Source organism: Boeremia exigua, assembly GCF_020726555.1.
Source record: "Boeremia exigua strain MPI-SDFR-AT-0100 chromosome Unknown C7974scaffold_2, whole genome shotgun sequence".
Lineage (NCBI taxonomy): Eukaryota > Fungi > Ascomycota > Dothideomycetes > Pleosporales > Didymellaceae > Boeremia > Boeremia exigua.
The window spans coordinates 1,094,804-1,120,196 of NW_025763519.1; the positions used below are offsets into that span (position 1 = coordinate 1,094,804).

At 52.3% G+C, this 25,393-nt stretch overlaps 10 protein-coding genes and 1 non-coding gene across 11 annotated transcripts; 6 read left to right on the plus strand and 5 right to left on the minus strand.

Annotated features, from left to right (window-relative positions):
* The first annotated feature begins 22 nt into the window (after nucleotides 1–22).
* On the plus strand, nucleotides 23–1,939 carry C7974DRAFT_100094 (major facilitator superfamily domain-containing protein). Its single transcript, XM_046134828.1, has 3 exons — nucleotides 23–655; nucleotides 732–1,238; nucleotides 1,339–1,939. Exons 1-3 carry the CDS (start codon nucleotides 168–170, stop codon nucleotides 1,862–1,864), a joined length of 1,521 nt encoding a protein of 506 aa, XP_046001358.1. The 5' UTR covers nucleotides 23–167; the 3' UTR covers nucleotides 1,865–1,939.
* Nucleotides 1,940–4,963, minus strand: C7974DRAFT_100095 (ADC synthase). Its single transcript, XM_046134829.1, has one exon. The coding sequence runs from the start codon at nucleotides 4,867–4,869 to the stop codon at nucleotides 2,014–2,016; it is 2,856 nt and encodes a 951-aa protein (XP_046001359.1). The 5' UTR covers nucleotides 4,870–4,963; the 3' UTR covers nucleotides 1,940–2,013.
* Nucleotides 4,964–5,563: 600 nt separating this feature from the next.
* C7974DRAFT_301788 (uncharacterized protein) lies at nucleotides 5,564–7,795 on the minus strand (the record flags this gene model as incomplete). Its single annotated transcript, XM_046137865.1, has 1 exon — nucleotides 5,564–7,795. One exon carries the CDS (start codon nucleotides 7,793–7,795, stop codon nucleotides 5,564–5,566), a length of 2,232 nt encoding a protein of 743 aa, XP_046001360.1.
* Nucleotides 7,796–8,383: 588 nt separating this feature from the next.
* C7974DRAFT_t26 lies at nucleotides 8,384–8,471 on the plus strand. Its single transcript has one exon. It is a non-coding gene; the product is annotated as a tRNA-Ile (tRNA).
* A 3,195-nt stretch (nucleotides 8,472–11,666) lies between these two features.
* On the plus strand, nucleotides 11,667–13,458 carry C7974DRAFT_385326 (ADP,ATP carrier protein). The gene is made up of 5 exons (XM_046140939.1): nucleotides 11,667–11,793; nucleotides 11,846–11,861; nucleotides 12,085–12,108; nucleotides 12,227–12,303; nucleotides 12,356–13,458. Exons 1-5 carry the CDS (start codon nucleotides 11,779–11,781, stop codon nucleotides 13,163–13,165), a joined length of 942 nt encoding a protein of 313 aa, XP_046001361.1. The 5' UTR covers nucleotides 11,667–11,778; the 3' UTR covers nucleotides 13,166–13,458.
* Nucleotides 13,359–14,434, minus strand: C7974DRAFT_100308 (uncharacterized protein). The gene has a single exon (XM_046134831.1). It carries the CDS (start codon nucleotides 14,201–14,203, stop codon nucleotides 13,553–13,555), a length of 651 nt encoding a protein of 216 aa, XP_046001362.1. The 5' UTR covers nucleotides 14,204–14,434; the 3' UTR covers nucleotides 13,359–13,552.
* Nucleotides 14,435–16,033: 1,599 nt separating this feature from the next.
* Nucleotides 16,034–17,587, plus strand: C7974DRAFT_100131 (pectate lyase-like protein). The gene is made up of 2 exons (XM_046134830.1): nucleotides 16,034–16,737; nucleotides 16,790–17,587. The coding sequence occupies exons 1-2, from the start codon at nucleotides 16,321–16,323 to the stop codon at nucleotides 17,336–17,338; spliced, it is 966 nt and encodes a 321-aa protein (XP_046001363.1). The 5' UTR covers nucleotides 16,034–16,320; the 3' UTR covers nucleotides 17,339–17,587.
* A 1,721-nt stretch (nucleotides 17,588–19,308) lies between these two features.
* On the plus strand, nucleotides 19,309–20,151 carry C7974DRAFT_302941 (40s ribosomal protein-like protein S7; the record flags this gene model as incomplete). Its single annotated transcript, XM_046137923.1, is given in 4 exon segments — nucleotides 19,309–19,396; nucleotides 19,408–19,523; nucleotides 19,651–19,733; nucleotides 19,788–20,151. The coding sequence occupies 4 exon segments, from the start codon at nucleotides 19,309–19,311 to the stop codon at nucleotides 20,149–20,151; spliced, it is 651 nt and encodes a 216-aa protein (XP_046001364.1).
* Nucleotides 20,152–20,262: 111 nt separating this feature from the next.
* On the minus strand, nucleotides 20,263–21,488 carry C7974DRAFT_100539 (uncharacterized protein). The gene is made up of 2 exons (XM_046134832.1): nucleotides 21,086–21,488; nucleotides 20,263–20,992 (listed from the first exon to the last, which is right to left on the minus strand). Exons 1-2 carry the CDS (start codon nucleotides 21,228–21,230, stop codon nucleotides 20,346–20,348), a joined length of 792 nt encoding a protein of 263 aa, XP_046001365.1. The 5' UTR covers nucleotides 21,231–21,488; the 3' UTR covers nucleotides 20,263–20,345.
* A 181-nt stretch (nucleotides 21,489–21,669) lies between these two features.
* C7974DRAFT_385336 (uncharacterized protein) lies at nucleotides 21,670–24,196 on the plus strand. Its single transcript, XM_046140940.1, has 6 exons — nucleotides 21,670–22,179; nucleotides 22,232–22,375; nucleotides 22,541–22,588; nucleotides 22,758–23,055; nucleotides 23,106–23,858; nucleotides 23,907–24,196. The coding sequence occupies exons 1-6, from the start codon at nucleotides 22,078–22,080 to the stop codon at nucleotides 24,047–24,049; spliced, it is 1,488 nt and encodes a 495-aa protein (XP_046001366.1). The 5' UTR covers nucleotides 21,670–22,077; the 3' UTR covers nucleotides 24,050–24,196.
* C7974DRAFT_100588 (uncharacterized protein) lies at nucleotides 24,152–25,255 on the minus strand. Its single transcript, XM_046134834.1, has 3 exons — nucleotides 24,770–25,255; nucleotides 24,488–24,710; nucleotides 24,152–24,438 (listed from the first exon to the last, which is right to left on the minus strand). Exons 1-3 carry the CDS (start codon nucleotides 24,996–24,998, stop codon nucleotides 24,408–24,410), a joined length of 483 nt encoding a protein of 160 aa, XP_046001367.1. The 5' UTR covers nucleotides 24,999–25,255; the 3' UTR covers nucleotides 24,152–24,407.
* Between the last annotated feature and the right edge of the window lie 138 nt (nucleotides 25,256–25,393).

Genomic DNA, 25,393 nt, shown 5'->3' on the forward strand with positions numbered 1-25,393 from the left:
AACTCCGCACACTGGAACCCTTCCATAACAATAGATGAAAGAGCTCGGAATCAATTGTCGGGACTGTTATCAGTTCTTGAACACACTCCGCCAAACGACCAGTCGCTTGACGGGTCAACCTCATCTACGCGTTCCACCTCCAAATTAGGCATCAACAAAACTTCAAAATGGCAAATTCAACCCCCAACCCAAACAGACTGAGCAGAGCCGCCCAATGGCTAGTCCGCGAACTCGGCCTGCACACCATGCGCCACGCGGGGAGAGACGTGTACATTTTGATCCTCACGCGCTACCTGCGCATGTACGCTTACGGCACCGTCGCGCTGATCCTGGCCGTCTACCTGCGCGCACAGGGGCTCTCGGATGCGCAGATCGGGTTCTTCATGACGCTGACGCTGCTGGGCGACGTGGTGGTGTCGCTGCTGCTCACGCTGGTTGCGGATGCGTTGGGGCGCCGCAGGACGCTGATGCTAGGGGCGCTGGGGATGGCGGTATCGGGGGGCGTGTTTGCGCTCGAGAGTAGGTATGAGGTGCTGTTGGCGGCAGCGGTGGTGGGGGTTATTAGTCCGAGTGGGAATGAGATTGGCCCGTTTCGGGCGGTGGAGGAGAGTACGCTTGCACAGCTTGTGGGGGAGGAGGGGAGGGCGGATGTTTTGTGAGTTCCGCATCTCTTTACTTATCAGTATCTCTAAGGTAGGGTCTTGACGTACATTTGTGCTGATAGGATGCAGCACATGGTACGTTGCCTTCGCCGTCCTGGGCACATCGACTGGTCTGATCGTTGGCGGTCAGGCCATCGATGCGCTTTCAGCAAGGCAAGGCTGGACAGAACTCGATGCCTACCGCGCAGTCTTTTGGATCTACACTATCGTTGGCTTGACCAAAGCTGTGTGTACGCTCTTTCTGAGCCAGGATTGCGAGCATCAGAAGCGCTCCAAACCAGCCAGCGGAGAGGGAGAAACAGAGCCTCTATTGCCCTCTCAAGACAACAATACACTCTCTACTTCGACTGGCAACGGATTTACTCAAGACCCCGAGACCAAAGCCAAGAAGACGAGATGGAACCCGTTCACTTCAATCTCTCCCAAGAGCCGGGCGATCCTGTTCAAGCTATGCAGTCTCTTCTTCCTTGACTCGCTAGGCTCAGGAATGGTCCCCTTCTCACTAATCAACTACTACCTGGACCGTAAGTTTCAACTACCAAAAGGGAAACTAGGCGGCATAATGAGCGCTACATGGTACGTCACTCTCCATTCTTTTCCACACCATTGCACCACCTAGGCTACTGCAGCCCTCCGAGCAGTGTACACATCACGTCTCCCAAACTGACACACCCAGGTTCCTCTCCACACTGAGCAACGTCTTCTCGGCCTCGGTGTCCCGCCGCCTCGGTCTGATACCCGCAATGGTGTGCACCCACCTCCCGTCCTCGCTGTTCCTCGGCGCGCTCCCCTTCGCGCCCACGCTCGGCCTGACAATCCTGCTCCTCATCGGCCGCAGCATGATGAGCTCCATGGACCAAGCGCCGCGCTCGGCGTTCCTGAGCATGGTCGTGCTGCCCGAGGAGCGCACAGCGGTCATGGGAATTGTGAATATTGCGAAAACGCTGAGTCAGAGCGCCGGGCCGTGGGTCACGGGAGTGCTGGCTGGGAAGGGGAGGTTCTGGGTTGCGTTTGTGGCGGCGGGAGCGCTGAAGGCGACGTATGATGTTCTGCTTTTGACAATGTTTGGGGGAAGGGTACATGCTCGGAAGGCGGAACACGAGGATGCTGTGGACCCTGCCCGGTCTGGTGGGGACAGTGCAGAAGTGTCTGTGGACTCAAGTACAGAGCATGTGGATGGAGAGCGTCAGTCTGTGAGGTAAAAGGTTTTTCAGAAATACGCTTGTTGAGGTGTTGAAACCTGACGTCTCTGTGTATCTAAGTCTATGGTATCTTGTTAAACTCCCCGCTTCCACTTCACACTCATCCTCGTAAGCACGACGTAATCTGCGATATCACAATGACAGCCCAATCATTCATCCTCCTCGTCTATCTCCTCATCATCCACAATCGCAATCCCCTGCTCCAGCGTGCGTTGAACCGTCTCTTGCAACAGCCTCAATAAAGCTTCGACATCTGTCGACCCTATGTCAATATCCTCTCCGTCCTCGCCCCTGAGAGTATCGTTCCACAACGCCTCGTAGTTTGGATGATCAGGATTGATCAACTCCACCCGCGACTTCTTTGGTTTTGGCGGCGGAGGTGGTATATGTGCGAAAGCGCGTGACGTGCTCCTAACCTTGGCGAGCATCTCCTCGTACTCACCTTCGGGCGTAGACTGAGAGGTCACGGCACCACCAGCGGGTATACGCCAAAGATCTGTAGTCTGCCATCTCCGTGGGGGCTCACGGAAGGTGGCACTGGAGTCGGTACCTTGAGTGGGCGCAGTAGCAGAGGAATGGAACGATTTTTGGTCCGTTTTGATCGCCGTGCGGATCACCACACTGAAGTCGCCTCCACCACCGATATCGAAGTAGCCCAGTACGCCGGAATAAATGCCCCTCTTGACGCCCTGTTCTTGCTCTTGCAAGAGTTCACAAGACCGCTTCTTTGGTGCGCCAGTCATGCTACCAGGTGGCAAACTCTCAACGAAGGCCTGAAAACCGAGATTTGGTATCGCCACGGGCGCTCTATGTCCACAAGAGCCGTCGACAGGGTCTTCCCACAACTCAGGGGCGGTGGCCTTGTAAACGCCTGAAGGTATCGCATCGACAACGGTGACGAGTTGCCACACTGTCTCGTACTCCTCCACTTCCATTAACTGGCTAACATGTACGTTCTCGGAGCCATAGATACCGTGTAACTGGTGCCGAGTCAAGTCGACGATCATGAGATTCTCCGCACGCTCTTTGGAAGATGACAGTATAGCGTGAGCGTGTGCTTCTGTGACACCAGGCTTCTTCTGGACAGTACCCTTGATGGGTCGGCATTGTGCAGCCTGGTTGCGCGACCAGGATATAAAGCGTTCTGGAGAGGACGAGAGGATATGTACATTATGCATGCGCATGTAAGCACTGAAAGGTGCAGGGTTCTGGCCGGCGAGTCGCTTGTAGAGATTCCAAGAGTGTTGACAGTCCTCGGATTTGGAAAGGCGGCAGGCTTCCGGTTTGCGCGCACGAACTTCGTTCTGATGCGTCAAGCAAAGTTCGTAACTCTGACCGTCGGCAATCTTCTCTTGACAAGAGCGGACTTGCTCACAGTATGTCTCGCGATCTGCAAAAGCTTTTTTGCATGAGTTGATGTACTGATACATGGGACCTAATTCTTCAAAGGGATCTGGCTTAGGCATCGGTGTGGAGGTTGGTGTGGATTCTCGAGATTTGGCGTCAGCAGTGCTGTGAATCAGGCTCTGTGTCTTTTCGATCCATTCATGGTCGTCGAGTCCCCGGATACTTTGTATGTAAAGTTTCTTGGTCTGGTGATCAAACACAATGCTCCTGGTGATGTACGCAAAACAAATGTCCGGGTATGCGGCGTTCTCTGCAACAGGAACGTTGATCGTTTCCAGCCCTGCTTCGTAGGACGCATAACCCATGAAACCACCCCAAAAAGGAGCCCAGGTTGAAGTTTCGGGCCCTTTCGTGATACGAAGACGGGATAAGGTATGAGACAAGAACGGCCAAGGGTCACTCTCCTTCCACTGCGTATGTACGTTATCGTTCCCATCTCTGAGCTGCAAGATGTGGCTGCCTGCGTAGTAATGCAACCGGAGAGTCTCCCCAGGGATTATTAGACCAATGATGCTGTAACGCCCAGTACCGACTGCCATGGGTACAAGATTCTCCTGAAGGCCGGATTGCAGCACAATCGCTTCGTGCCGTGGGATTTTCAATACTTCGCAGACGTCCTCGACTGTCAGTCGACCACTTCCAGTAGTGACGCAGTGCACGACTTTCGGGGGCAAGCATGGAAGTGTCTTCTTGTCGCCATAAGCGATTAGTGAGGCCAGCTCAGACGGGTGTGGGTTGTGGCTCGCAGGCTCGTTCCTGGTGTAGGTGCTCGTATAGAATCCAAGATCTCTCCGAAAGTCCCCAAATGTCATTGGTCGCAGATGCGAAGACGACAAGGTTGCTTTACCCGCATCGTGGCTAAACATCTTCCTTCGCCGCCAGGATTGTGCATCTTCCCACCAGTTCCGAATGATGTGCGCTCCTTCTTCATTTGTGCAAACTGACTCGGGGTGAAATTGCACACCCCAGAATGGCTTTTGAATGTGCTTCACGCCCATGAGCACTGCACCATTGTGTTCGCTGTCGAAGTCCCACGCCAAAGGTTCCAGTTGAGGACACATTTCCGTCGACTCCCATAGTTGTGCCGGATAACGCACTGCTCGGTTTGTCTGGATTGGATGCCCGAGCTTGACTTGCAATGAGTGGTACTGAGTGGCCTGCAGCTCTTTTACATTTCTGAACAACGATTGCCCTTTGTGCAGGACCGCCGTTACAATGCCATGCTTCGGCTCAACCAGTCTCTCGAGATCGGCGCCAAACGCCAGACACAAGGATTGGAAGCCAAGGCAAATCCCTAGAACTGGCAGAGTGTCTCCATCGCGAAGATTCCAGAGCTCTTTCATGAGACCTACATCTTTGTCACATCCAGCCCATCCAGGACCAGGGCCTGCAATGACTGCATCAAAGTCTTGCGCATACTCGGCGAAGGTTGGATCAACCGACAACCTACTGGTTGAGAAGCGATCGTCATCTATGAAGACTTTTGTAACTTTAGCATCTGTGTTCTGTTCGATCAGAGCGACAATGTTATTGGAGAAAGAGTCGTAGGCGTCTAGAAAGAGGATCCGGCGTGGTGTATTCACAAAGGCCTGTGCCATCTGGTAGGCTTACGTGGCGAAATCCGCTGCGCGATGTTCACCGCCGAAATAGCCGTTGTGCTGGCGCGGGCAAGACGCTCTAGTCTTTTAATATCACTCCCTCGTGTGTTGACCGTATCAGTGAGCACTTTGTGGTGTCTCTGTCTTTTCAAGAATTATGCAGGTCGTTTTTGAAGGTTGGTAGGGTTATGTTCGATTCGCTAGGCGGGGATGCCTTCTACGAGCAAACAGTGGGGTTCTTGAATTTAGTAAAACTCAAAGTGGAAAGACAGATGAGGGGGGTCAAGACGTTGGTGACCGTAAAGGAAAGAGGGACTTTGATAGAGATGACTGATGAACAAAAAGTTAGCTGTGAGCGATAGCGGGCTTTATCGCGGCCGGGGTCATATGCAGGGACCGCTTAGCGCATCTTTCCTCCTCGGGCCGCCGGCGAAACGCTTCGAGAACAAATGTGGAAGGGTCACAGGAGGGTCATGTGGAACGGGCTTCAACGAGCCTGAAACGGAAATTTGCCACAGCATTCCCAGCGCCACGTCGTACAAATGCTAGTTTAGGTAAGAATCGCAAGAGCTGCAACCGTCTATTCAGTTTGCTAAGTAAGTGTGGTGTCACAAGATGTAAGTGTACTGTAAATCTGACAATGGCTATCGTTGTCGTTCAACGCGTGCAATCCTCAACAACCCAATCGGCTTCATCACCTCAACTCGGGTACTGCCTCACTGACACTGCCCAAATCCATTCCTAGCTCATCCCTGCAGCTGCCGTTTTCACAGAGCATGACACCCTCTCTGTCGGCGGCCATGCTCCTGACCAGCTGGTTTCTTTGCTTCAACCACTCTCCACCCTGTGTTCGCACCCTACTAATCGTGCTCAAGCCAGCAGGTCGTTCGCGGTACCTCCTTAGCCATTCCTCGACCCTTTGGCCTTCGCCTGTAATCACAACGTGTCTGACACCCAATTTTGCAGCCACCACTGTGTCCATCAAGCTTGGGAACAGGAAGGGATGCTGCATTGCCTCTGCCTCGAACGCGCTCGCTGTCTCTCGAGCGAGCTTGACGTAACTCTCATCTTCAAGCAAGGCACCCAATCTGTCCAGATTCTGCGCGCTCACGCCGTTGGTACCTGGCTCGGCATTGTCCATGCCGTCCTTCAATCGCATAAGCAAGTCTTGTTGGTTTTCTGAAGTGGAAAAGAAGCCGAGGTACTCCTTGTCCCAGAAGAGCTTGATTTGTGTCTGCTGTAGATCATCGGCCCATTGCAGGTATGACTCGTCAAAAGTCGCTTCATAGAGAGAAACGAGACCAGAGATGAGATACGCGTAGTCATCGGCAAACCCGGGTGCTTCACCTGGACCTTCGCGGTAGACGCGCGTCAGAGTCTTGGAGGAAGAGTTGTAAAGTTCGCGGCGGATGAAGGCAGCTGCTTGTTCGGCAGCGGCGAGGTAGCGTTGCGATCGTGAAGCGTCCGACGAAGAGAGTGCGGCAGATGTGCGTGCCAAAGCCCCAATAGCAAGGCCGTTCCAAGACACAACAATCTTGTCATCGAGAGCTGGCCGTGGGCGCTCCTGTTCACGGTGATCTCGCAACTTCTGTCGGCCTTCTGACAATATCTGCCCTACCTCCTCTTCTGACAGAGCAAACTGCTTCGCCAATTCTTCTGGAGTCATAGTGACTTCGAGCACGTTCTGATTGATAAGCTCGTCGTGTGCATCGTGTTCAGGCGCAACATTCCCCTCGTCCTTGACATTGTAGTAACGCGCTAGAATTTCAGCATTGCGCTCGCCCAGTATATCCTGAAATTCGTTCAGCGTCCATACGTAGAACGCACCCTCACGCTTCTCCTTGTCCGAGGGTCGGTAAAGGGAATCAGCATCCTCGGAAGAGAAAAACCCGCCAGACTGCGAGTGCAGTGGTGGCGATGTGAGGTATGTAGCGATATCGTGAACGGCTGAGAGATGCTCAGAACTCTTGGTCATGAGATAGGCATCAAGATATACGGGCAGAAGCTGCGCCTGGTCGTATAGCATCTTCTCGAAATGAGGCAAGCTCCAGTCTCTCGTAACTGAATAGCGTGCAAAACCGTTGCCAATCTGATCATGAATACCGCCCTTGTTCATGGCATCCAGCGTGGCCAAGACCATGTCTTTTGCTTGTGTGCACTCCTTCACTCCAACGACATCAGCAACAGCGCGTGGGTACTGCGAAAGCTTCAACAGGAAAGCGAGATTCGACGGCGTTGGGAACTTGGGCGCGCTTCCAAATCCGGCGCATTCTGTATCGTACTTGTTCTGAAAGTATTGGTAGGCTTCTTCGAGCAAGTCAAGATCGAGCGTCTCGTGGTCCGCGCCGTCCTTCCTACTAATGTTGCCATCCTCTGTGAATTCTCTAAGCTGGGTGGTGATCTCTTTCGCTGAGTCGAGACATCGCTGACGCTGGTTCTGCCACACATCCCTAATCTTTTCCAAGATGCCAACGAAGCCAATATGATCGCCTCCCATCGTGGATCCAGGCCCCGGCCAATATGTTCCGCCAAAGATAGGCTGCAGGTCTGGAGTGATGAAGGCATTCAACGGCCAACCGCCGCTACCAGTCGTCGCCTGGACATAGTTCATGTATATACGGTCGACGTCTGGGCGCTCTTCGCGGTCAATCTTGATGGGAATGAAGTTGTCGTTGAGCAGCTGGGCGACCTCGTTGTTCTCGAAAGACTCGCGTTCCATGACATGGCACCAATGGCAGGCGGCATAGCCTATGCTAATGAAGATGAGGCGGTTGGACTTTCTTGCCAGCTCGAGCGCTTCTGGTCCCCACTGCTGCCATGCGACTGGATTGTTCATGTGCCCGCGTACGTACGGCGAGCGGCTCTCATTGAGACGGTTGGTGAGCCGAAGGCTGTCACCAGCGCTAGGCGTGGATTGTGTAGCCATCCTGAGCACCGAGGTGTGGAATTTGAGCAGCTGCGCTCTCGAGGGACGTTGTGGTGGGGCAGCGGTATGTGTAGAGTGACTCGATATGCGGCGGGGCGGTGTCGAAGTTGGGGCAGAATGCGCACAGGGTCCTCGCAGTTGAAATCGTACCTGAGGCATGCACCAGCGCGAACAGGTGGAGGAGCTCAATAAGCACGCCCAGCGCAAGGCGAAATGCGGCGAGACATGGGGCGCAGGGATGTGACAGCTCCAGCCCCGCGCTCCGTCATCGCGCGCCTCGGGATTGGTGGTCCGACAACCATCATGCTCACGGAATGCTCGCGCCTGATCTGAACAAATTTTCTGGCGGGTGTCTATCCGGAAGTTATCGAGATAAGAGCATTAGATAAGCCTGGTAAGGCTGTCGGTACACGGGGACTTTATATGACTACATTGATCAGAAGAACGACTCGCTAGGACAGCAGAGGTGGTTTGCTGTTAGGGAACGAACTTTTCGTAAGAAAGACAGACCGCTGGTGGATAACACTGTGGAGGTTAAGACGTATCGTATATATTGTACATAAAATTTGGAGATTCCATCGAAGTACAGGTCGCTTAGCTCAGTTGGTTAGAGCGTGGTGCTAATAGATAATACCTTGATACGCCAAGGTCGCGAGTTCGACCCTCGTAGTGACCATCTTCTTTTTGCCTTGCCATTGCCTTGCCATTGCCTCCTATTGAACACAATGGGTTTCAATCTTTTTGTCGCCATGCGCTTTAGGCAGTGGTCGAAACCTCTGTTTTCCGAACAGAGAACAACAAGTGGCTATAGCTCAATGCATTTTGCACATTTGCGATTTGGAGACGCTTGAACGATCACAACATGTGTTCTGTAGAAATGGTGTAAAGCCACAAAGTCATTGGCCCCCAAGCTTTCAGACCTGGGTGGTTAGTTCAGCTTGCGAGTAGATGTTGAAGATGATGATGCCTTAGTCAGAGAACCCAGTACATCTGGTGTGCACGTATATCATTGTTCACGGCTTGCAGTCTGCCTTGATTGTGCCGTTATTGGTTCTGATCTTGCTGACCTAAGAACAGAATGTAAGTGATCAACACTGGAGTCGAGTCTGAGGCTCTTGTCCCTCTAGTCCGCCCGTTGCTGTCCATGAGATGCGATGACTGTGCGGTTCAAGCAGAAGGCCCGGCTGTTGAAAGGACTAAGACGCTCAGAAGTAGTTTCGATACTCCAGTCGGTTCGTATCATGCACTCTGTAGATTGCCTGCAAAGGACATTGGGCCTAGGGAAGAAGTTGTTGTCGCAAGTTTACACATCATGACAATCGACAAAGGTACATACACTGTTGAATCTACACGTAGTATATATAGGCAAATCTAAGCTTGGTGGGCGTTCTAGGCAGGCCGCTTTTTCGACTTCAGGTGCCCATTGATAGGTCCCATACACAGGGTCAACTGTGTCGGCCAGATCGAGATTCGATTGAGTCACTGCATTGTAGCCGACTTTACGCATTCTTTTATTGTGGGTGGTCTTTGGGCGCCAAAGGTATAGTGAATGTAAACATCAAAAGCCAGCGTTGAGGCGAAGTGCAATCTGACTCCAAACGCGATTGAAATCAACGGAGACAGTGGCCCCCAGTTGACAGGCCATTGAGAGGTAGACTTCCGTATATCGAATTTGATCACGTCCATCAAGGGTGTGTGTCAAGGGGTTTTGGTATACAGCTCATTCGGTTAGATTGCAAGTATTGCCGAGCAATACCTCGACTCATGGAAGCATGTTGTGGTCGGAACACACGCACACCCTGAAGGAGCCTGGTATCGGCACTGCTGTCGCTGTAAAGACAGACCGACATCATGGCTCTGTATGCACACCTGTTGGAGATATCGTGACGACCAATACGCTCTCCGCTGCAATTACAACTTCCACCCCAACCCATGTATGACACGAAACTTCGAGGCTCGGACTTCTGCCGCAGTCGCAACCGAATCAATGCGGAAGCGTAGCGTACTGGGTGGATATCGTGGCGCACGCTAGACCGGATAGCTAGCGGCGCGCAAGCGACCCCGGTGAACTGCTCGGTCACAGCTCGGCTGTTAGTACGTGCATACCTACACTTCCTCTCACATTGCGGGATAAAAGGCAGCCTAAGGATGTGAGCCAAGTATTCCACTACACAACAGTGAAGTTGGGGAAACGTAAGAAAACACCTTAGAATACTTTTTTGCCTACAATGTAGGTAATGGTTAACTAAATTTCAGCTTTGGGTATCATGATAGCTGCAAGTTCTGTCTTGAAGTTGGTCAGCTTAAAGGTCGCTTATCCGCCGTTTTCCCCGAACTGTGAGAGACCCTTTGTGCCAATCTTCAAATGCTCTGTCTGTATCGCCATGTTGGCGTGCAGAATTTCGTTCTTTTGAGCATTACTGCAGCATTGCGAGACTGACTCGGAGCAAACATTTTGAGCCCGAGGAAGACTTTAGAAGGAGCATGTTCCGCGAAAGCTGTGGTCAGCCGCTATCCATAGAACTTGTTGTTCTGCTTCTACAATCCCATGCCCTTGTTCCTTAACAGAGTGTATGTTCGCATCGCGCATGCTGTCGCTTTGGAAATCTTGGTGATAGGGAGACACGATAGTAGATTGCCGGGAGCCGCTGGAAACCATAATCGATCGTCCGTTCGTGGTAATGCCCCTCGCAGGCGCTTTACTGGCTACGAGTTTTCAGTGACAGCCTTAATTGCCGACTGCAGACAACAATGTGGTTGAGCAGCGCTTCAAGAAGATATCAGGATACTACTGCCGAGCATACGATGCTTACAACGAAGTCGAGCTGTAAGGATGCTACAAGATGAGCTAATTGACTGTCATGTCTGCGGTCGTGTTGATCTTGACGGTAGGATGCGGTTGCATGCTGAGGTACAGATTGTCCCAGTTGCCCTGCACTCCGGCACTTCTGAGGTCGCAACGACTCCCAATGGCTGTTTTGACAGAGACAATGGAAGTACATAGGAGACCTAGAGTCCTTCTAATGTTATCGTTGGCAAGTTTTCCTAGACACATGTGGCATTGCTTATCGGTGATGACGAGCGTGGTGGAGCGTCTGGTCGCGTGTGGTGTATTGGCGGACGTGCCGTTCGTGCATCGAAACAGTGGGTGCCGGAAGACGGTTCCAAGATAAAAAGATGGTTGGCTCAGCGCAACCACAGGATATTGTGACGAATAGCGCAGAGCTGTGCGTCTGTACAGACTCGCAGCCGGCTGCTCAGCTCGAACAGCTTCCGAAGGAGCATCTTCGTTGAAACGACATCATCGCCGTGGCCTTCCATCCAGAAGCACCTGGGCAACGGCGAACCGTGGTCCTTCCAACAAACGGAGCCCGGGCCACGAATTTTCCATCGCCTCGCATGTAATTGGCCCGGCCCTCCCGAGATTGCCCGACCTTGTTGGCAGCGGAAAAGCGCTCAAGGCTGACCCTGGAAAAAGGAGACGCGCTGCGAAGCCCACCGCGTTCGGGGTGGATTCAAGCTTGAAAAGGCATCTGGACACATGTGAAGCCCCAGTTTACAGTTCTACTGTGTACAGGTGCGGCAGCTGCCAGATTGCAGTGTGTGCGCAGCTGGGTTCGGCTGTTGTGGCTGCTACAGCAACGCCTCTGGTTTCTCCCTTGAGATGAGCAGAACAGTGATCAATGGCAGTATGTTGATCATCAATTGAATGCCAACATGTTATCTGGCCCAATCGCAGCTTTTTCGACATAGAGATCAAGGCGAAACGGCCCTCCGTGCTCTTCTGGAAATACGCACAGCCGCCCCGAGGCATCGAAGAGGTCCCGGAGCAGCGGCGGCCTGAGCGCTCTTGGCAGCGTTAGCGCACCTTCTCCATTGAAAATCTGCATCGCCAACTGCTTTAATAGCTTCCCTTCCCCAACCCTCAACCTCATCCCTTTCATTCCCCTCTCCACTCTTACGGTCCAGACAGAATCGAAAAGATGAGCCAGGATAAGGCGCGCACCCCCAATCGATTCGTAATTGACCCAAATGCTAACTTCTGTGCAGAGCGCCTTCGGCATGCGTAAGTCGCTCCTTCTCAGCCGTCAGGAGTAGCATCTTCAGCTGCAGCTGCATCCGATCAGTATTTTGCGGATTTTCATCTCAACGACATCCATCGCACCTGCCCTCGCAGGATCTCGATGACCTCGATGAATTTGCAAGTGCTGTGACGATGACAGCTGGCTGTCGACAGTGGTCTCAATCGGCTTTACGTATACAGAAACAAAGCTAACATGCAAGTTCAGCCGGCTTCGTGGTCGACTTCTTGAGTACGTTCTATTCCTGCATCAACAAATCCCATCATGATAAGGGCCAATGGCTCCCTATCTTGATAGGATCTTGTTGGCAACCTATCCATCAATGGTTCTTTCGCTAATTCTATCTCAGTGGGTGGCGTTTCCGCCGCCGTCTCGAAGACCGCTGCCGCCCCTATCGAGCGTGTTAAGCTCCTCATCCAGAACCAGGTAAGCATCAGCTCCATTAGCGTGCTAGTCTATGTTCTGACACTTTTCGCAGGATGAGATGCTTAAGTCCGGCCGTCTCGACCGCAAGTACGATGGCATCACCGAGTGCTTCAAGCGTACTGCCCAGAACGAGGGTGTCCTCTCTCTCTGGCGTGGTAACACCGCCAACGTCATCCGTTACTTCCCCACCCAGGCCCTGAACTTCGCTTTCCGCGATACATACAAGTCCATGTTCGCCTACAAGAAGGAGCGTGATGGTTACGCCAAGTGGATGGCCGGTAACTTGGCCTCCGGTGGTGCCGCTGGTGCCACTTCCCTCCTCTTCGTCTACTCCCTCGATTACGCCCGTACCCGTCTCGCCAACGACGCCAAGTCCGCCAAGAAGGGTGGTGACCGTCAGTTCAACGGCCTCGTAGATGTCTACAAGAAGACCCTCGCCTCCGACGGTATTGCCGGTCTCTACCGTGGTTTCCTTCCCTCCGTTGCTGGTATCGTTGTCTACCGTGGTCTGTACTTCGGTATGTACGACTCGATCAAGCCTGTCCTCCTTACCGGTAGCCTCGAGGGTAACTTCCTTGCCTCTTTCGCTCTTGGTTGGGCCGTCACCACCGGTGCCGGTATCGCTTCTTACCCCCTTGATACCATCCGTCGTCGCATGATGATGACCTCCGGTGAGGCCGTCAAGTACAAGGGTACCATGGATGCCGCCCGCCAGATTGTCGCCGCCGAGGGTGTCAAGTCCCTGTTCAAGGGTGCTGGTGCCAACATCCTCCGTGGTGTTGCCGGTGCCGGTGTCCTGTCCATCTACGACCAGGCCCAGCTCATCCTCTTCGGCAAGAAGTACAAGGGTGGATCCGGTTAAGCGCCTTCCGCCTTTCTTCGATACCCCAAAACGAGTTCACGAGGTGGAAGCAGATAATCGCGACGCGAGGGGACGAGTTGTGTGTAGAGGTGAATGATGGAGCATATCAAGCCCGTCATGGAAAGCACGACCCGGTGGTAAAACACCTTGTACTTTACTTTGCCCTGTATCACTCGTCATATCCGGCTTGCAGTGCTTTGTCCATTTACCCCTTTCCTAGGTGTTCACTTTCCATCGCTTGGAGCATGGGAAAACTAGCGGTTTATAGAAAGATTTCGAGTTCCTTTGAGAAACATCATTCCTCTTCTACGTGATGTATAAGACATGTTATACGTCTCTATCTAACCACCTCGTTATGTGCCAACGCCCAACGCCCCCACTTGCTGATCATTTCTTGCTATTCACAGCTCTCCAAGCTGCTTCTTCTGCATCCTTCAGCGCTCCACCAGCCCTGGACAACATATTCCACGCCTGAGCCCCAATACCCTCTGCCACCCTGTCTCCACCTCCAATGCCACCGCCTTGCGTATAGGGCGCATTGTCGGGTGCTTGCTGATATCCGGGAGGGTGCTCCAGACTCCTCCTCTCGCTCCCTTCTACCGCAGTCGGTGTAGGTACCGCACCGCCTGCATTCGCGTTTTGGAACGGGCTTGCTACCGGTCCCAAATTCAGCATCGTGGGGCCTGGCTTGCTCGCCATTGTCGACGTCACCGTCGAGCGCCCAGCGAGCTGCGAGTCGCTCGGCGGCGGCTGCGTGAACTGCGGCGGCGGTGCGTACACCCTTGTCTCTGTCGAGATGTGCGTTGCCGTGTAACCTGGCTGGGGCGGTGGAGGCCCGTTGGAGTTTGGCGGCGCTGTAGCGGTGGGCGTCGGACGGGCGCCTGGCTGGGGCGCAGGAGGTGCAGAGGAATCTACTGTTGTAGTGGCGGGCACGTATCGCGAGGTGGACGTTGGCGCAAGATTGGAGCCATCGTCAGTCTGAGGCGTGACGCCGTCAGCCTTTATGGGCGCGTTCTTGTAAGTTGGGATTGGTGGCATCGTGAAATGGAATCGATGCAAGCGCGCGGTCTGCGGTCGAGCAGAAATGATTTGAAGTACTTGATGGTTCTAAGAAGCGCAAAAAGTATCCTATAGTGCGAGTCTGTTATGCGAAGATTGTTGCTGCCTTGGGAAAGCGTCTCGTTGGCTTCTTTGCAATGCGACGACCAAGGTGATTGCCGTTTCGGGATTCTGAATGATGTCATTTGCGTGTCAGCACGTGACGTTACCCGATCGAGCGTTCTGAAGGCGACACACTGCTCAAGCCTACCAGTTACATCAAACAAATAGCAGTAAATCGGCTTCATAGCCTTTGATCTTATGGCCTCTATATCTCATCATGACTCCTCATCATGACTCCTACGAACTGTCGTGCAGATTCCAATCTCTTCCGGTACCTAGATACTGACACCCATTTCGATCATCAGGCGACCATCCTTCGGTACCTGGGTACGCTTCCAGTCAGAAGGACGTCTGTCATATTGCGAGAAGCTTGTGTATGCAATGTTGCTCGGATGCCAAATACGACCAAGTCAATTCAGATAAGTATTTCTAAACGACTCACATCATGTAGTGTCAGATCTGAATGAAAAATTACATCTCGACGCTCTGCTGTTGAGACACCATTGATACGGATGGTGCCACGGCGGGCATCCCTTATTTGTGTAGAATGCAATCGTCATGTCCTCATGTGTCCCGTTAGTAACGAATCTCGGTTCTGACCTGGACTGTGCTCCCGTCGACCCTGGTGGGCATCCGTTTCGTGACAGGCATCACGCTCACAGGCCCTCAGCTTCACCTTGCGGCAACATCAACTTGGCGTTTGCAATGCCCAGCTTCTTGTCTCCTTGGCTTCCTGCTTTTAATATTGGCATAATCTGTGGCTGTGCCGACAGCCATATGAACGGCTGTTCGGCGCAGTCGACACGTCTTCTGAGAGACGTTTTACTGTCAATCTACAATCGAGTGATGCAGTTTCTTCGTTCCGCTCTCACCGACATCCGCCCTAGAGTCTTGGCACCCCCCCATTTTCCAGGGGAACAGCGGACACAAATAGCTGACCGCAGTGAGGTGCCTCAATAGACCCAGTTAGCTATCAGTCGTGTTCATCTCTCGCCACTCACATCAACTCCTTTTTCTCCATTGTGTGGATCCGCAATGTTACAATCAACTTCCTTCCCTTGCTCTGTTTTTTTTACGAGGGACGGACGGCTGTCATTTGTGCAAACATGATGCTTTGAGGGGAGCTTCTCTGCTGGAAATGAGGTTGGCGTAGATGCATGTCAAGTGGGCTCTCGTGCATATACCAACGACCCCTCTCAGGTTGACGATGTATGCGTCTGTCACCCGAGTCAGGCATGTAGGATCTTGGGACAGGACGCGCATGCGCATGCACACATCCGTTCATGCCTACAAAGAACGGAGTGAAAAGTACCTACAGATATCGCAAAACACCAATATGCCATCTGGCGCTTGCAATGGCGCAAACTTCCATCAGGATCCAATCTCATGCCGAATCATCGCGACATTATACGCTGCATGACGACGATTCTCGGCATGTCAAGATCTGATGTTGGGTCTGACATGGGTTCTCCACATCACACATTGTTCCTGCGCGCAGCAGTCCCGCTCAATTTCATCATTGCCCTTTCAAGTTACCGTCACGTTTCGTCGTCGAGGCCCCTTGACTTGGCAGCGCGAAGAGTGGAGGGTCTCGCTGAAATTCGTTAGTCGTTTCAAACATATCCCTCTTGGCTCGTACGGATGTTGGCTGTTTTCCGCGTCTCCTACGGATCCTGGTCAAATTAAGCAATGTGCCCCGTTTTGAATCGCATGGCCTCCGCTGTCGTGGCCAAATTTGGCAAAGCTTCGATGGTGCGGAAACAGTCGAAACAAGTCCTGGAAATTGCTGGGCATTGCTTGTATGACTTGGGAGTGAACGTCGGATTCTATGACAAGCCGGAGTCCGGATGCTGTATTCTCTATATAAGAGAGCTTGCTCTGCTGGTATGCTATTCTTCAGCCCAGCTCTTCCATTCTTTTCCAACCCCAACACTCCAGTCCTTCGCTTCAAATCTTCAGTCACTCTTTCTTGAACTCGTCAACACTTCGACACAATGAAGTTCAGCACCATCGTCTCCCTCGGCCTTACAGCCATCACCGCTCTGGCAGCGCCCACTCCTAGCATGATCGAGAAGCGTGCTGTTTCCCTTCAGGATGCTGCCACTGTCGGATACGCTACCACCAACGGTGGCACCACTGGTGGAAAGGGAGGTAAGACTGTCAAGGTCGCCTCTCTTTCCGAGCTTCAGGCTGCTGTCAAAGGCGACTCTGCCGCTATCGTTCTCATCACTGGTCCCATCAAGGGTTCCGGTGAGAACGTCAAGGTTGGCAGCAACAAGTCCGTCATCGGACAGAACAGCAAGGTTGTCCTCGACAACTTCACCATCACTGTCAAGGATGTCAAGAACGTCATTCTCCGTAACTTCGCTATGACCAAGGTCGTTGGTGGCGATGCTGTCGCCATTCAGAAGGTAAGATTCGAAACCTTCCCACTTCACTATCGTGTACTGACAGCGTTCTCAGGCCCAGAACATCTGGGTCGACCACCTCGATCTTTCGTCCGACCGTGACCACGACAAGGACTACTACGATGGTCTTCTCGACATCACCCACGCCGTCGACTACATCACCGTCACCAACACCTACGTGCACGACCACTGGAAGGCGTCCCTGATCGGCCACTCCGACTCCAACGGCTCCGAGGACAAGGGCCACTTGACCGTCACCTACGCCAACAACTACCTGAAGAACCTCAACTCGCGCGGTCCCTCGTTCCGCTTCGGTACCGGCCACTTCTTCAACAACTACTACGAGAACGTCTCCGACGGCATCAACACCCGCCAGGGCGCCCAGCTCCTTGTCCAGAACAACGTCTTCTCCAACTCCAAGAAGGCCCTGTACTCCACTGACGGTGGCTTCGCTGTTGAGTCTGGCAACGACTTCGGTGGCGCCAAGAACACAGCCCCCAAGGGCACTTTCACCAAGGCTCCCTACACCGTCTCCGGTCTCCTTGAGGCTTCCAAGGTCAAGGCTGCCGTTGTTGGCACTGCCGGTAACACCCTCTCTTTCTAAGCATTTGCTTGAGAGAGTCGGTCATACTAGGCGGGAAATTATCTGGGGGAGTATGCAAGTTTGAGTTGCATGACTGAGAGGATTGGAAGGGGTTTTACTTCAAACGAAAAGACGTCCGGCATTCTTGTATATATTTGCGCTGGCCGTGGATTTAGATATACAATGCTACGGCAGCAATTGCTTACAACTCTACATCTTCATCCCGTGTGGTCAGTAAGGCCTGGCGGAAGACTGTTAAGTGATGGAAGGATTGCCTGACTGCCGCCCTCATGTTGTGACCCAGTAATACTACGGCTTCTCCTTAAGTCCTATCGTTCCCAGCACCCCATTCACAATAGTCGAGTTCGTTTTTCACCTCGACCTACTCCTAAACGTATGGATCTGTTCTGCTGAGCTGTAGCTAGCTTCTTAGCATTCTCACGAAGCTGGTTGTAAGTACAAATCACTTGCAATGATACGCGGACTGAGCATTGGCTTATCATGTATTTCGTGGGTCGCACACCGAAACAGGCCACTCCGTTGCAAAGCCATGCAACCTAGAGATCTCCACTGCCAAAGACATTCAGCAATTCGTCAGACTGAAAAATTGAAGCAAGCTTGTTCGTCTGAATTGGGTGCATCTCAAACTTATGGGAAAGTTTATTTGGATGATCTGCGAACGTAATTCTTGTTGCAGGTATCATGAACTTAATCTAGGATAGGGAGTTCGAGGTTTCAAGGCTCTTAGTCATGTTGTGCCATTCGGAGGAAGCTGAGTAGATTCTCAAAGACATGGAAGTATTGCCCTTTGATCAAATTGAACCCGGAACGAGAATTGACCCGTCTTTATGGTCCTGGAAATCTATCCGTCACCACGAGTAGTGCTGAATAGGTCCACATAAACGAACGGCACATGTGAGAGACATCCGTTGTAGCATGAATCATGCTATATTGGACACTGCCATTCCCTGAGAGATGTAATGAAAAGAAATTGAGACGAATCGAGGATTTACTGTGATGTAGCGGCTGGTGATGGAAAGAACTGACAATAGGATTCCCCGAGAGGCCTCCGTATGCCAGCATCATGAAGCAAGTCGCGTCGACAGACAATTCAAGCGCTTCAGCCCAGTTTTGTGGCTACTCGAACCGTCTACTTAGAAACGTGGGACCTAACGACATCTCTCCAGACGTATCATTGCTGTGTTTGTACGTGTGTTACAAATCCCTCGCTGCTGTTAGTATCATCTCTGTCGATACCAAGTCGTCATTGCTCTTTGACGACGATCTGGTTAGTGTGATCGGCCGACTGATTTTCTTTACACAGCGTAGTGATAGAGTATGGTAATCAAGACATAGCCACCTGCCTCGATGCATGTATTATCGCGAGGGTGAGGCCGAGCCTTCCGATCTGCGCTGAGATGTGCGCTATGTACCAAACTGTGCGTGCTAAATCTCTTGGACTGGTGCATGCACTGCTTCAAGGATGAGTAAAAAGTTCTCACGTGAATCTGGGGCTGTGGAGTCGGAGTTGTAGGAACTATACAAGTGGTTGTTGATTCAATCAAGCAAGGTCACACTTTTGTTTCTCTTGCATTGAGATTCCTCTGACGACGCAGCATTATCTTTCAGAGGGTTTGTAAGTACAGCGGTGATTTCCGTTACGACCGACTTCGTGAGGCGCTCGCAACCGTACGGGTAGGTAGGCGAGCTCACCGTTAGAATGATGCGTCATCAACCTTTATGAGACAGCAGAATTTTATGCACCATAGAACCAAATGTATGGTTATCGACAGAATTTGGGATATATCGAAAGTCGCTCAAGGGTGGAGTTGCACCCGCGTACAATGCACAAGTGCAGTGCGTTCGTACCGGCTTTCTGCGCTAGCAGCGCCAAGAGCATCCACCCACCTCGCTTAGGTCCATTTTGCGATCATCGAACAACTTTGCAGCTTCCTTCGACCAGCCGTCAACTAACATCGCCAGCCGCCGACATGTCTGCCAACGCCCTGAACAAGATCGCGCCCAACAGCCCCTCGAGGCAGAGCCCTTCGGAGATCGAGACCAGCATCGCCAACGCAAGTTTACCGTAGTCAATGGGCATGCGACCGCAGGACTAACCATTGCGCAGGCGTTGACTGACCTCGAGAACAATGTCCCCGACCTGAAGAGCTCTCTGCGCCCTCTGCAGTTCGTCTCTGCCCGCGAGGTAAGATAAGCCTCCACCTAAAGCGCATCGAGCGCTCGCACACCTTCCACGCATACCCACATCCATACTTTGATCGAAGAGGCGGTGGGCACTGGGCAGCACAATTTGCTGACACCAGGATTCTTAGATCGAAGTTGGTCACGGACGTAAGGCTATTGTCATCTTCGTCCCCGTCCCTCTCCTCCAGGGCTGGCACAAGGCCCAGCAGCGGTAAGCACGACTTTGTACTCAGGAAAATGGCGAGCGTCCACTGACACATGCCAGTCTCACCCGTGAGCTCGAGAAGAAGTTCTCTGACCGCCACGTCCTGATCGTTGCCTCCCGCCGCATCTTGCCCCGCCCCAAGCGCTCCAACAGGTCCCGCACCAGCCAGACCCAGAAGCGCCCCCAGTCCAGGACTCTCACCGCTGTCCACGACGCCATCCTGTCCGACCTCGTCTACCCCGTCGAGATTGTTGGCAAGCGTCTCCGCACCCGTGAGGATGGCTCCAAGATCCTCAAGGTCGTTCTCGACGAGAAGGAGCGTGGTGGTGTTGACTACAGGCTCGACACCTACACCGAGGTCTACAAGCGCCTCACCGGCAAGGGCGTCAACTTCGAGTTCCCCCAGTCCGCTGCTGAGTACTAGACGTGCTGCTGGCGGTTGTTTTGTTTAGCCTGGGCATTATACGGTTCAGGAGTACGGCTTCGGAAATGCATCATGTATCCGGCATCAAAATGGAATGAGATGATATGAGCCCGCGATGGGCACCCTTTCAAGATACCACTGCAATTGAGTTCTTTTTTTGTGACGGTCACTCTTGACTCTCAGTGTTCTCCGCTCTACTGACGGTCCAGCTCAGGGTAATGCCTGAATATGCCGTTGCTAAACGGCTTCCTCCTGTCGCTCGCCAAATACTCCTTAACCCCACTTGCCCCCTGCACACTCTCAAAGAAGGTCCCAAACAACAGCTTGAAGTCACCCTTCCTAGCCTCCATCTCCTTCGGAAAAGCAAACAGCAGTCCGCTCAACACATGCCACAGTGTCGTATCCGCATAACTCAGCTTCTCACCCACCAAGTACTTCCCCATCCCCTTCCCCTCATTGCCCTTCAGTGCTCTTTCGAAGAAATCCAGAAACTTTGGAATCCGAGCCTCCCTGAAATCTGCCGCTTTCTTTAGGCTTTCCTCCTTCTGGTCCTCATAGTACTTTCCCGTTGCAACAGGGTGGTGCGTGTCGTGCGCCTCGTTATTGAGGTCTAGCGCGGTCAGCGCGTACGACAGGATCCAATGCTGCTCCGCCGTGTTGGCGCCTGCGAGGTCCAGTTTGGGACCCAGGTATGACAGGATCGAGGGCGTTTGGAACAGCAGGAGCGGTTCGCCGTTCAAACCTTCGCCGGGGACGCGCAGCGCGGGAGGTGCGAACACAGGCGGGTTGCCGTCTGCGCCAGTGGAGGAAGGATCGATGAGAGATACGATTGCTTTGACGCCTGTACCTGTCAGCTCGAAGTCGTGTTATGCAGTCGGAAGCTATTGCAGTGGGTTGCTGTGTCGACTGTGTCGAGCTAATGGTTTGTACATACCATCTTCGGTCTCGTTAGCGGTATCTTTGTAAGATACACCGGCGGCTTCGAAGGCTAGTCGAATGAATTCTCCTCGTCCTGGGATGCCAGGCCAATAGAGCAGCTCGTATGGAGGGCTGCTGGTGTCTTTCTTGCTGGTAGCCATGATAAGTAGTCACAGGAAGGGTGCAATGTCACGAGAACTTAGGATTAAAGGGATTCTGAAGAGGCTCGAGATCGGATATCGTGTTCTGTAGGCAATTGTCATTCAATTGCCGCTACGATTTATGTAAGTAGTTCGTGTGTGGAATGCTTTCGTGATGTGTTGTCAGCAGCACTAATGAGATCAGCGTCATTTTGTGGGGAAGCTCCAGCAGAGCTGCACGGCGTTAATAACGGCTCTTAGTCGCGAAACGTCCCTTCTTTCGGTGCTTTTGATGAACGCATGCTCTATCTTACAGTATGTGCATGCACAGGCTCTGGCTCCACATCCGCTGCGTGTTAGTTCTTGGGTAAGCATTGCATTATTGTCCTGTACAGTAAGCGCTGTCGAAGCAGTGCATCATCGTCTAGCATGTTGCTGCAAGCAAATGACCGGTGAATTGCGCGAAGCTTCTAGGTCCCCTTGTGTGCTTCGTACGCGTCGCTGATACGATCGGGACGCCGCATGCTGCATGAGCAGCTGGGCTGAGTGTTCTCGTTCCCTTTGTGTGCCACGTCCAGCGGGCGATACGCTCGCCCGCCTGTGCCCCGCACCACAGCAACTACGTGCAGAGAATGACTGCGCCTTGTTGAGTTGTATCGATCCTCGTTTGCCATACTAAAGGATACTTTCTACACCCTCTGGCCTTCACGTTCTATCAAGAGGCATCTGTGACTGACCCCACTTCCTTCTTAGACGAGCTAGCGCTTAGCTCCCGCACACGCGCTGTTGTTGCCTCTGTCCGTGGACCGTAAAGACGCGCAAGTAACCTTCACAGCCAGAGTGTGCTTTGTAGACCTTGCCTAGCCACATGGTCGGAATCCTCAATATGGCGAACTACGATCTAACCCACTATCTAAGGCAGATGGAGAGTTTTCGAGCAGCTGATCATGCGAGAGACAATCTCGTAAACGTAAGCGCAGCCGATGCGGAACATGTAGGCGTGCCTACACTAACAAGCACAGGAACTTATTGAGAAGCTCTCAGGTCTCCTTCAAGAGCATGCCGATGTGAAGAGCGACTATCTGAGTGAAAAGGATAGCAGGAGAAACTATCAGAGTAAAGTCGAAGATGCGCAGAGAGCTATGATTGAACAGGAGCGCAAGCTGGTAAGAACGAACTCGATCCCATCGCATGCGTTACTTCCACTGTATTTCTACCTTCGAGTGATTATCGGTCATCGTATCACAGCCCAGATCCTCATACATTGCTCTCGTTAGCAGTTCACGGCAATATTCCGTACTGCGAATGCCTGTACTGACTAACTCTTACAGGATGCTAGCTCTTTCGTCCTCGCGCTTATCGATGGAGATGGTGCTATCGTAAGTGTATAAGCTTCTAGTCTCGTTTTCGTCTGAGTGCAATCGACAGTCTGCGCTTCGACAGGCTCCATTTAGTATCGATGTGAAACGACTTACCGTGAAATTACCCTGTATCCTCACAACTGGCAACCTCTCACACCCTTCGATAGCCTGCACTAACTATCGTTAGTTCCAAGATGCCCTTCTGCAGGCAGCTGCTGGTGACGGTGGCTCAGAAGCTGCGTCCCGGTTGCACCGTGCTATTCACAATCACATATCGTCTCTGTACAACAACTCTGGGACCTGGCCAATCATGGTTCAGGTTTATCTGAGCCTCGACAAGCTAGCTTTCAAACTACAGCAGGTTGGGTTGCTACGCCATCCTCAGGAGCTCCGCTCCTTCGCTCAGCGATTCAGCGTCAATCAGTCTTTATTTAGTATTATTGATGTCGGTCAAGGCAAAGAACGAGCAGACCACAAGATTAAAGGTGCGTCCAACGCCTGGAACGAGAATGTTCATGAGCTGATAGCAAGATAGAAATGCTGCGCACCTTCAGTGACAACCCCACTTGCCGCCATATCATTTTTGGTGGCTGTCACGACGCCGGCTATCTCCTAAACCTCGATCAATTCAAGCACAATGAAGCTAAAGCGAGCCGTATCACCCTTCTCGAATCTACCCCAGCGTACAGAGGATTCACGGAATTGCCGAACTTCAAACATGCCAACTTCGATGATGTCTTCAAAAAAGAACCCTTACCTGATTCTGCTCCTGCTGTCAGTTCTGCGGTAGCTGCGGCCTCAATTCCACCACCAGTACGTACAATGACAAACAGAACGCCTCCCGCAGCGTCTGCATTACCAGCGGTAGTCAGCCCCTCACCAAGTACACCTGCACCTTCCGTGTCAGCCACCGAATCGAGTGAGGATTCTACTTGGGCTAGCGTTGGCAAGATCACTACCGAGCGTACGAAGAGTATCTCGATTGCGCCCACCACTGGCCTCAAAGCAAACGCAAAGAAGAAGTACGCTTATTTCAACAAGAAAGAACAAAGACTTGACGAGCCACTGCCGGCTCGCGATCGAAACTCTGGGGACAGTCTCGACTCTCGTATGAAGAAGAGTGGAAAAAAGATGTGCAACAACTTTCATCTAGGCGGTTCATGCGCACAAGGCAAATTTTGCCATTTCCAGCATGAGCCCAAACTCAGCCCAGGCGAGCTAAATGCCCTGCGTTATAAAGCCCGCAGCTTAGCCTGCAATAATAGGTACTGCGAAGACGTTGACTGCTGTGAGTTAGCCCCTGATGCTGAGAAAGATAAATTCTGACGACGAGTAGATCTGGGCCATCAATGCGCCAACGAACGTGACTTCAACTTCTGTCGCTATGAGAACACCTGCCATTTACGTGCAACACATGGTATGGATAAAGAGAAGTATGTGAGAGTCGATAGGAACGGAGTCGAAGAATACGCACCCTAAACGTTGGTCTTGTTGGAAGGTGAAAAACAGCAACGTTCCACCACAACTACAACCAAGTTATTTGCAGTGTTTGTCTTTGGGCTATGTCATGGCTGGTATAAACATCACCTTTTGCATACAAATAGTAGTGAAATCTTAATGCAAGCTTGCCTCATTGGTATACAAAACATTAGGTGTCATAATCTCGAGAAATCACTCGTGTGACGGTCCATCGCTGAACAGATATCGTTGACTTCGTAAAGCGAACTCAAATCAACCAACGAGACCCAGGGACCATACTTGGAAGTCAGGCGAGCACGCAAGACTCCAAACAGCCTGGCACAAACATCGACTCCCCAATTCTCACTTTACTCTATGTCTAGACACGCGAGCGACGACCCCAGCCCTGTCTGTATCACTGTTAGCGCTAGTTTACATTTCAATTGACATGGCACTTACCTAGTGCCTTCATTGATTCGGTGGTAAGTAATGACACCGAGCACGAAGGTCGTAAACCAGACAACCAAGCTCAAGAAGGAGAACGCCTGCGCCGCCTTCCACTGACCGCAATAGTTGCTGCGACTCAAGCTGAGGCCGCTCCACGCCCACGCGCTTCCACATCCAGCGCCGTTGAACCATATGACTAGCACAGCGAATACGGCGGCCCAACCTGCTGTGAAGACTGATGTATGTTAGTTCATCTCTTGGTGTGTTAGCATAAGGGTGGGGAGGGTAGCGTACGCAAATCAGAGCCATACGATGCCATCGACGACTTGGTGGGGATAATCCAGACGATGGAAACTATGATGGAGAGTGAAGACCACACAATGGCGAAAATGGTGCGTCCGAAGGGGCCCACTCCCCGACGTTCGCGCGCGTACATGAAGTATGCTGTAAGGCCGAGGACTACTGTTGCGAAGACAAATTGAGCGACGCGCAGGATAATAGAGAGGAGGCGTGAGAAGATCATTGCGGCTGTTGCTCAATGGCGTCAACCCTGTGTGAGAATGATGAGGCGTATGTGAGTGTGAAAGGCTGTTTGGAGGTGTTTGCCTGTGTGGGTTTGGATGGAATACTGCTTCTGCTGCTTATGACTGCGAGAGTTATATACCTACGTCTTCAAACCTATGCGAACAGGTTTCCAGCAGAGACGCAAACGTCAAGCCAACAACGTCAGCCACGTTCACTACGCACACAAGGGTCCATAGCCCTGCGCAATGCACCTGGGCTGATGCGAGTCTAGAGTCTCGCCCCCTGCCGTTACCCGTAGCGTGTTCGCAGCGCAAAGCCGATGCTCATTCCCCAGACTTGCGCGACGCGTGGTATTGGCACACAAGCTTAGGTATGAGGTCATGCGACTCGGCT

Excerpts from the sequence above, each read along its gene's own strand:
- C7974DRAFT_100131 (XM_046134830.1), top strand. The coding sequence starts at position 16,321 with ATGAAGTTCAGCACCATCGTCTCCCTCGGCCTTACAGCCATCACCGCT. Across the intron at positions 16,738-16,789 it reads ATGCTGTCGCCATTCAGAAG|GCCCAGAACATCTGGGTCGA; the intron begins GTAAGATTCGAA and ends CAGCGTTCTCAG.
- C7974DRAFT_385326 (XM_046140939.1), top strand. Across the intron at positions 12,109-12,226 it reads CTTCGTGGTCGACTTCTTGA|TGGGTGGCGTTTCCGCCGCC; the intron begins GTACGTTCTATT and ends ATTCTATCTCAG. Across the intron at positions 12,304-12,355 it reads AGCTCCTCATCCAGAACCAG|GATGAGATGCTTAAGTCCGG; the intron begins GTAAGCATCAGC and ends CACTTTTCGCAG.
- C7974DRAFT_100094 (XM_046134828.1), top strand. The coding sequence starts at position 168 with ATGGCAAATTCAACCCCCAACCCAAACAGACTGAGCAGAGCCGCCCAA. Across the intron at positions 656-731 it reads GAGGGGAGGGCGGATGTTTT|CACATGGTACGTTGCCTTCG; the intron begins GTGAGTTCCGCA and ends GATAGGATGCAG. Across the intron at positions 1,239-1,338 it reads GGCATAATGAGCGCTACATG|GTTCCTCTCCACACTGAGCA; the intron begins GTACGTCACTCT and ends TGACACACCCAG.
- C7974DRAFT_385336 (XM_046140940.1), top strand. The coding sequence starts at position 22,078 with ATGGTCGGAATCCTCAATATGGCGAACTACGATCTAACCCACTATCTA. Across the intron at positions 22,376-22,540 it reads TTGAACAGGAGCGCAAGCTG|GATGCTAGCTCTTTCGTCCT; the intron begins GTAAGAACGAAC and ends TAACTCTTACAG. Across the intron at positions 23,859-23,906 it reads CTGCGAAGACGTTGACTGCT|ATCTGGGCCATCAATGCGCC; the intron begins GTGAGTTAGCCC and ends GACGACGAGTAG.
- C7974DRAFT_100539 (XM_046134832.1), bottom strand. The coding sequence starts at position 21,230 with ATGGCTACCAGCAAGAAAGACACCAGCAGCCCTCCATACGAGCTGCTC. Across the intron at positions 20,993-21,085 it reads CGCTAACGAGACCGAAGATG|GCGTCAAAGCAATCGTATCT; the intron begins GTATGTACAAAC and ends TGACAGGTACAG.
- C7974DRAFT_100095 (XM_046134829.1), bottom strand. The coding sequence starts at position 4,869 with ATGGCACAGGCCTTTGTGAATACACCACGCCGGATCCTCTTTCTAGAC.
- C7974DRAFT_100308 (XM_046134831.1), bottom strand. The coding sequence starts at position 14,203 with ATGCCACCAATCCCAACTTACAAGAACGCGCCCATAAAGGCTGACGGC.
- C7974DRAFT_100588 (XM_046134834.1), bottom strand. The coding sequence starts at position 24,998 with ATGATCTTCTCACGCCTCCTCTCTATTATCCTGCGCGTCGCTCAATTT. Across the intron at positions 24,711-24,769 it reads ATCGTATGGCTCTGATTTGC|TCTTCACAGCAGGTTGGGCC; the intron begins GTACGCTACCCT and ends AACATACATCAG. Across the intron at positions 24,439-24,487 it reads CGAATCAATGAAGGCACTAG|ACAGGGCTGGGGTCGTCGCT; the intron begins GTAAGTGCCATG and ends ACAGTGATACAG.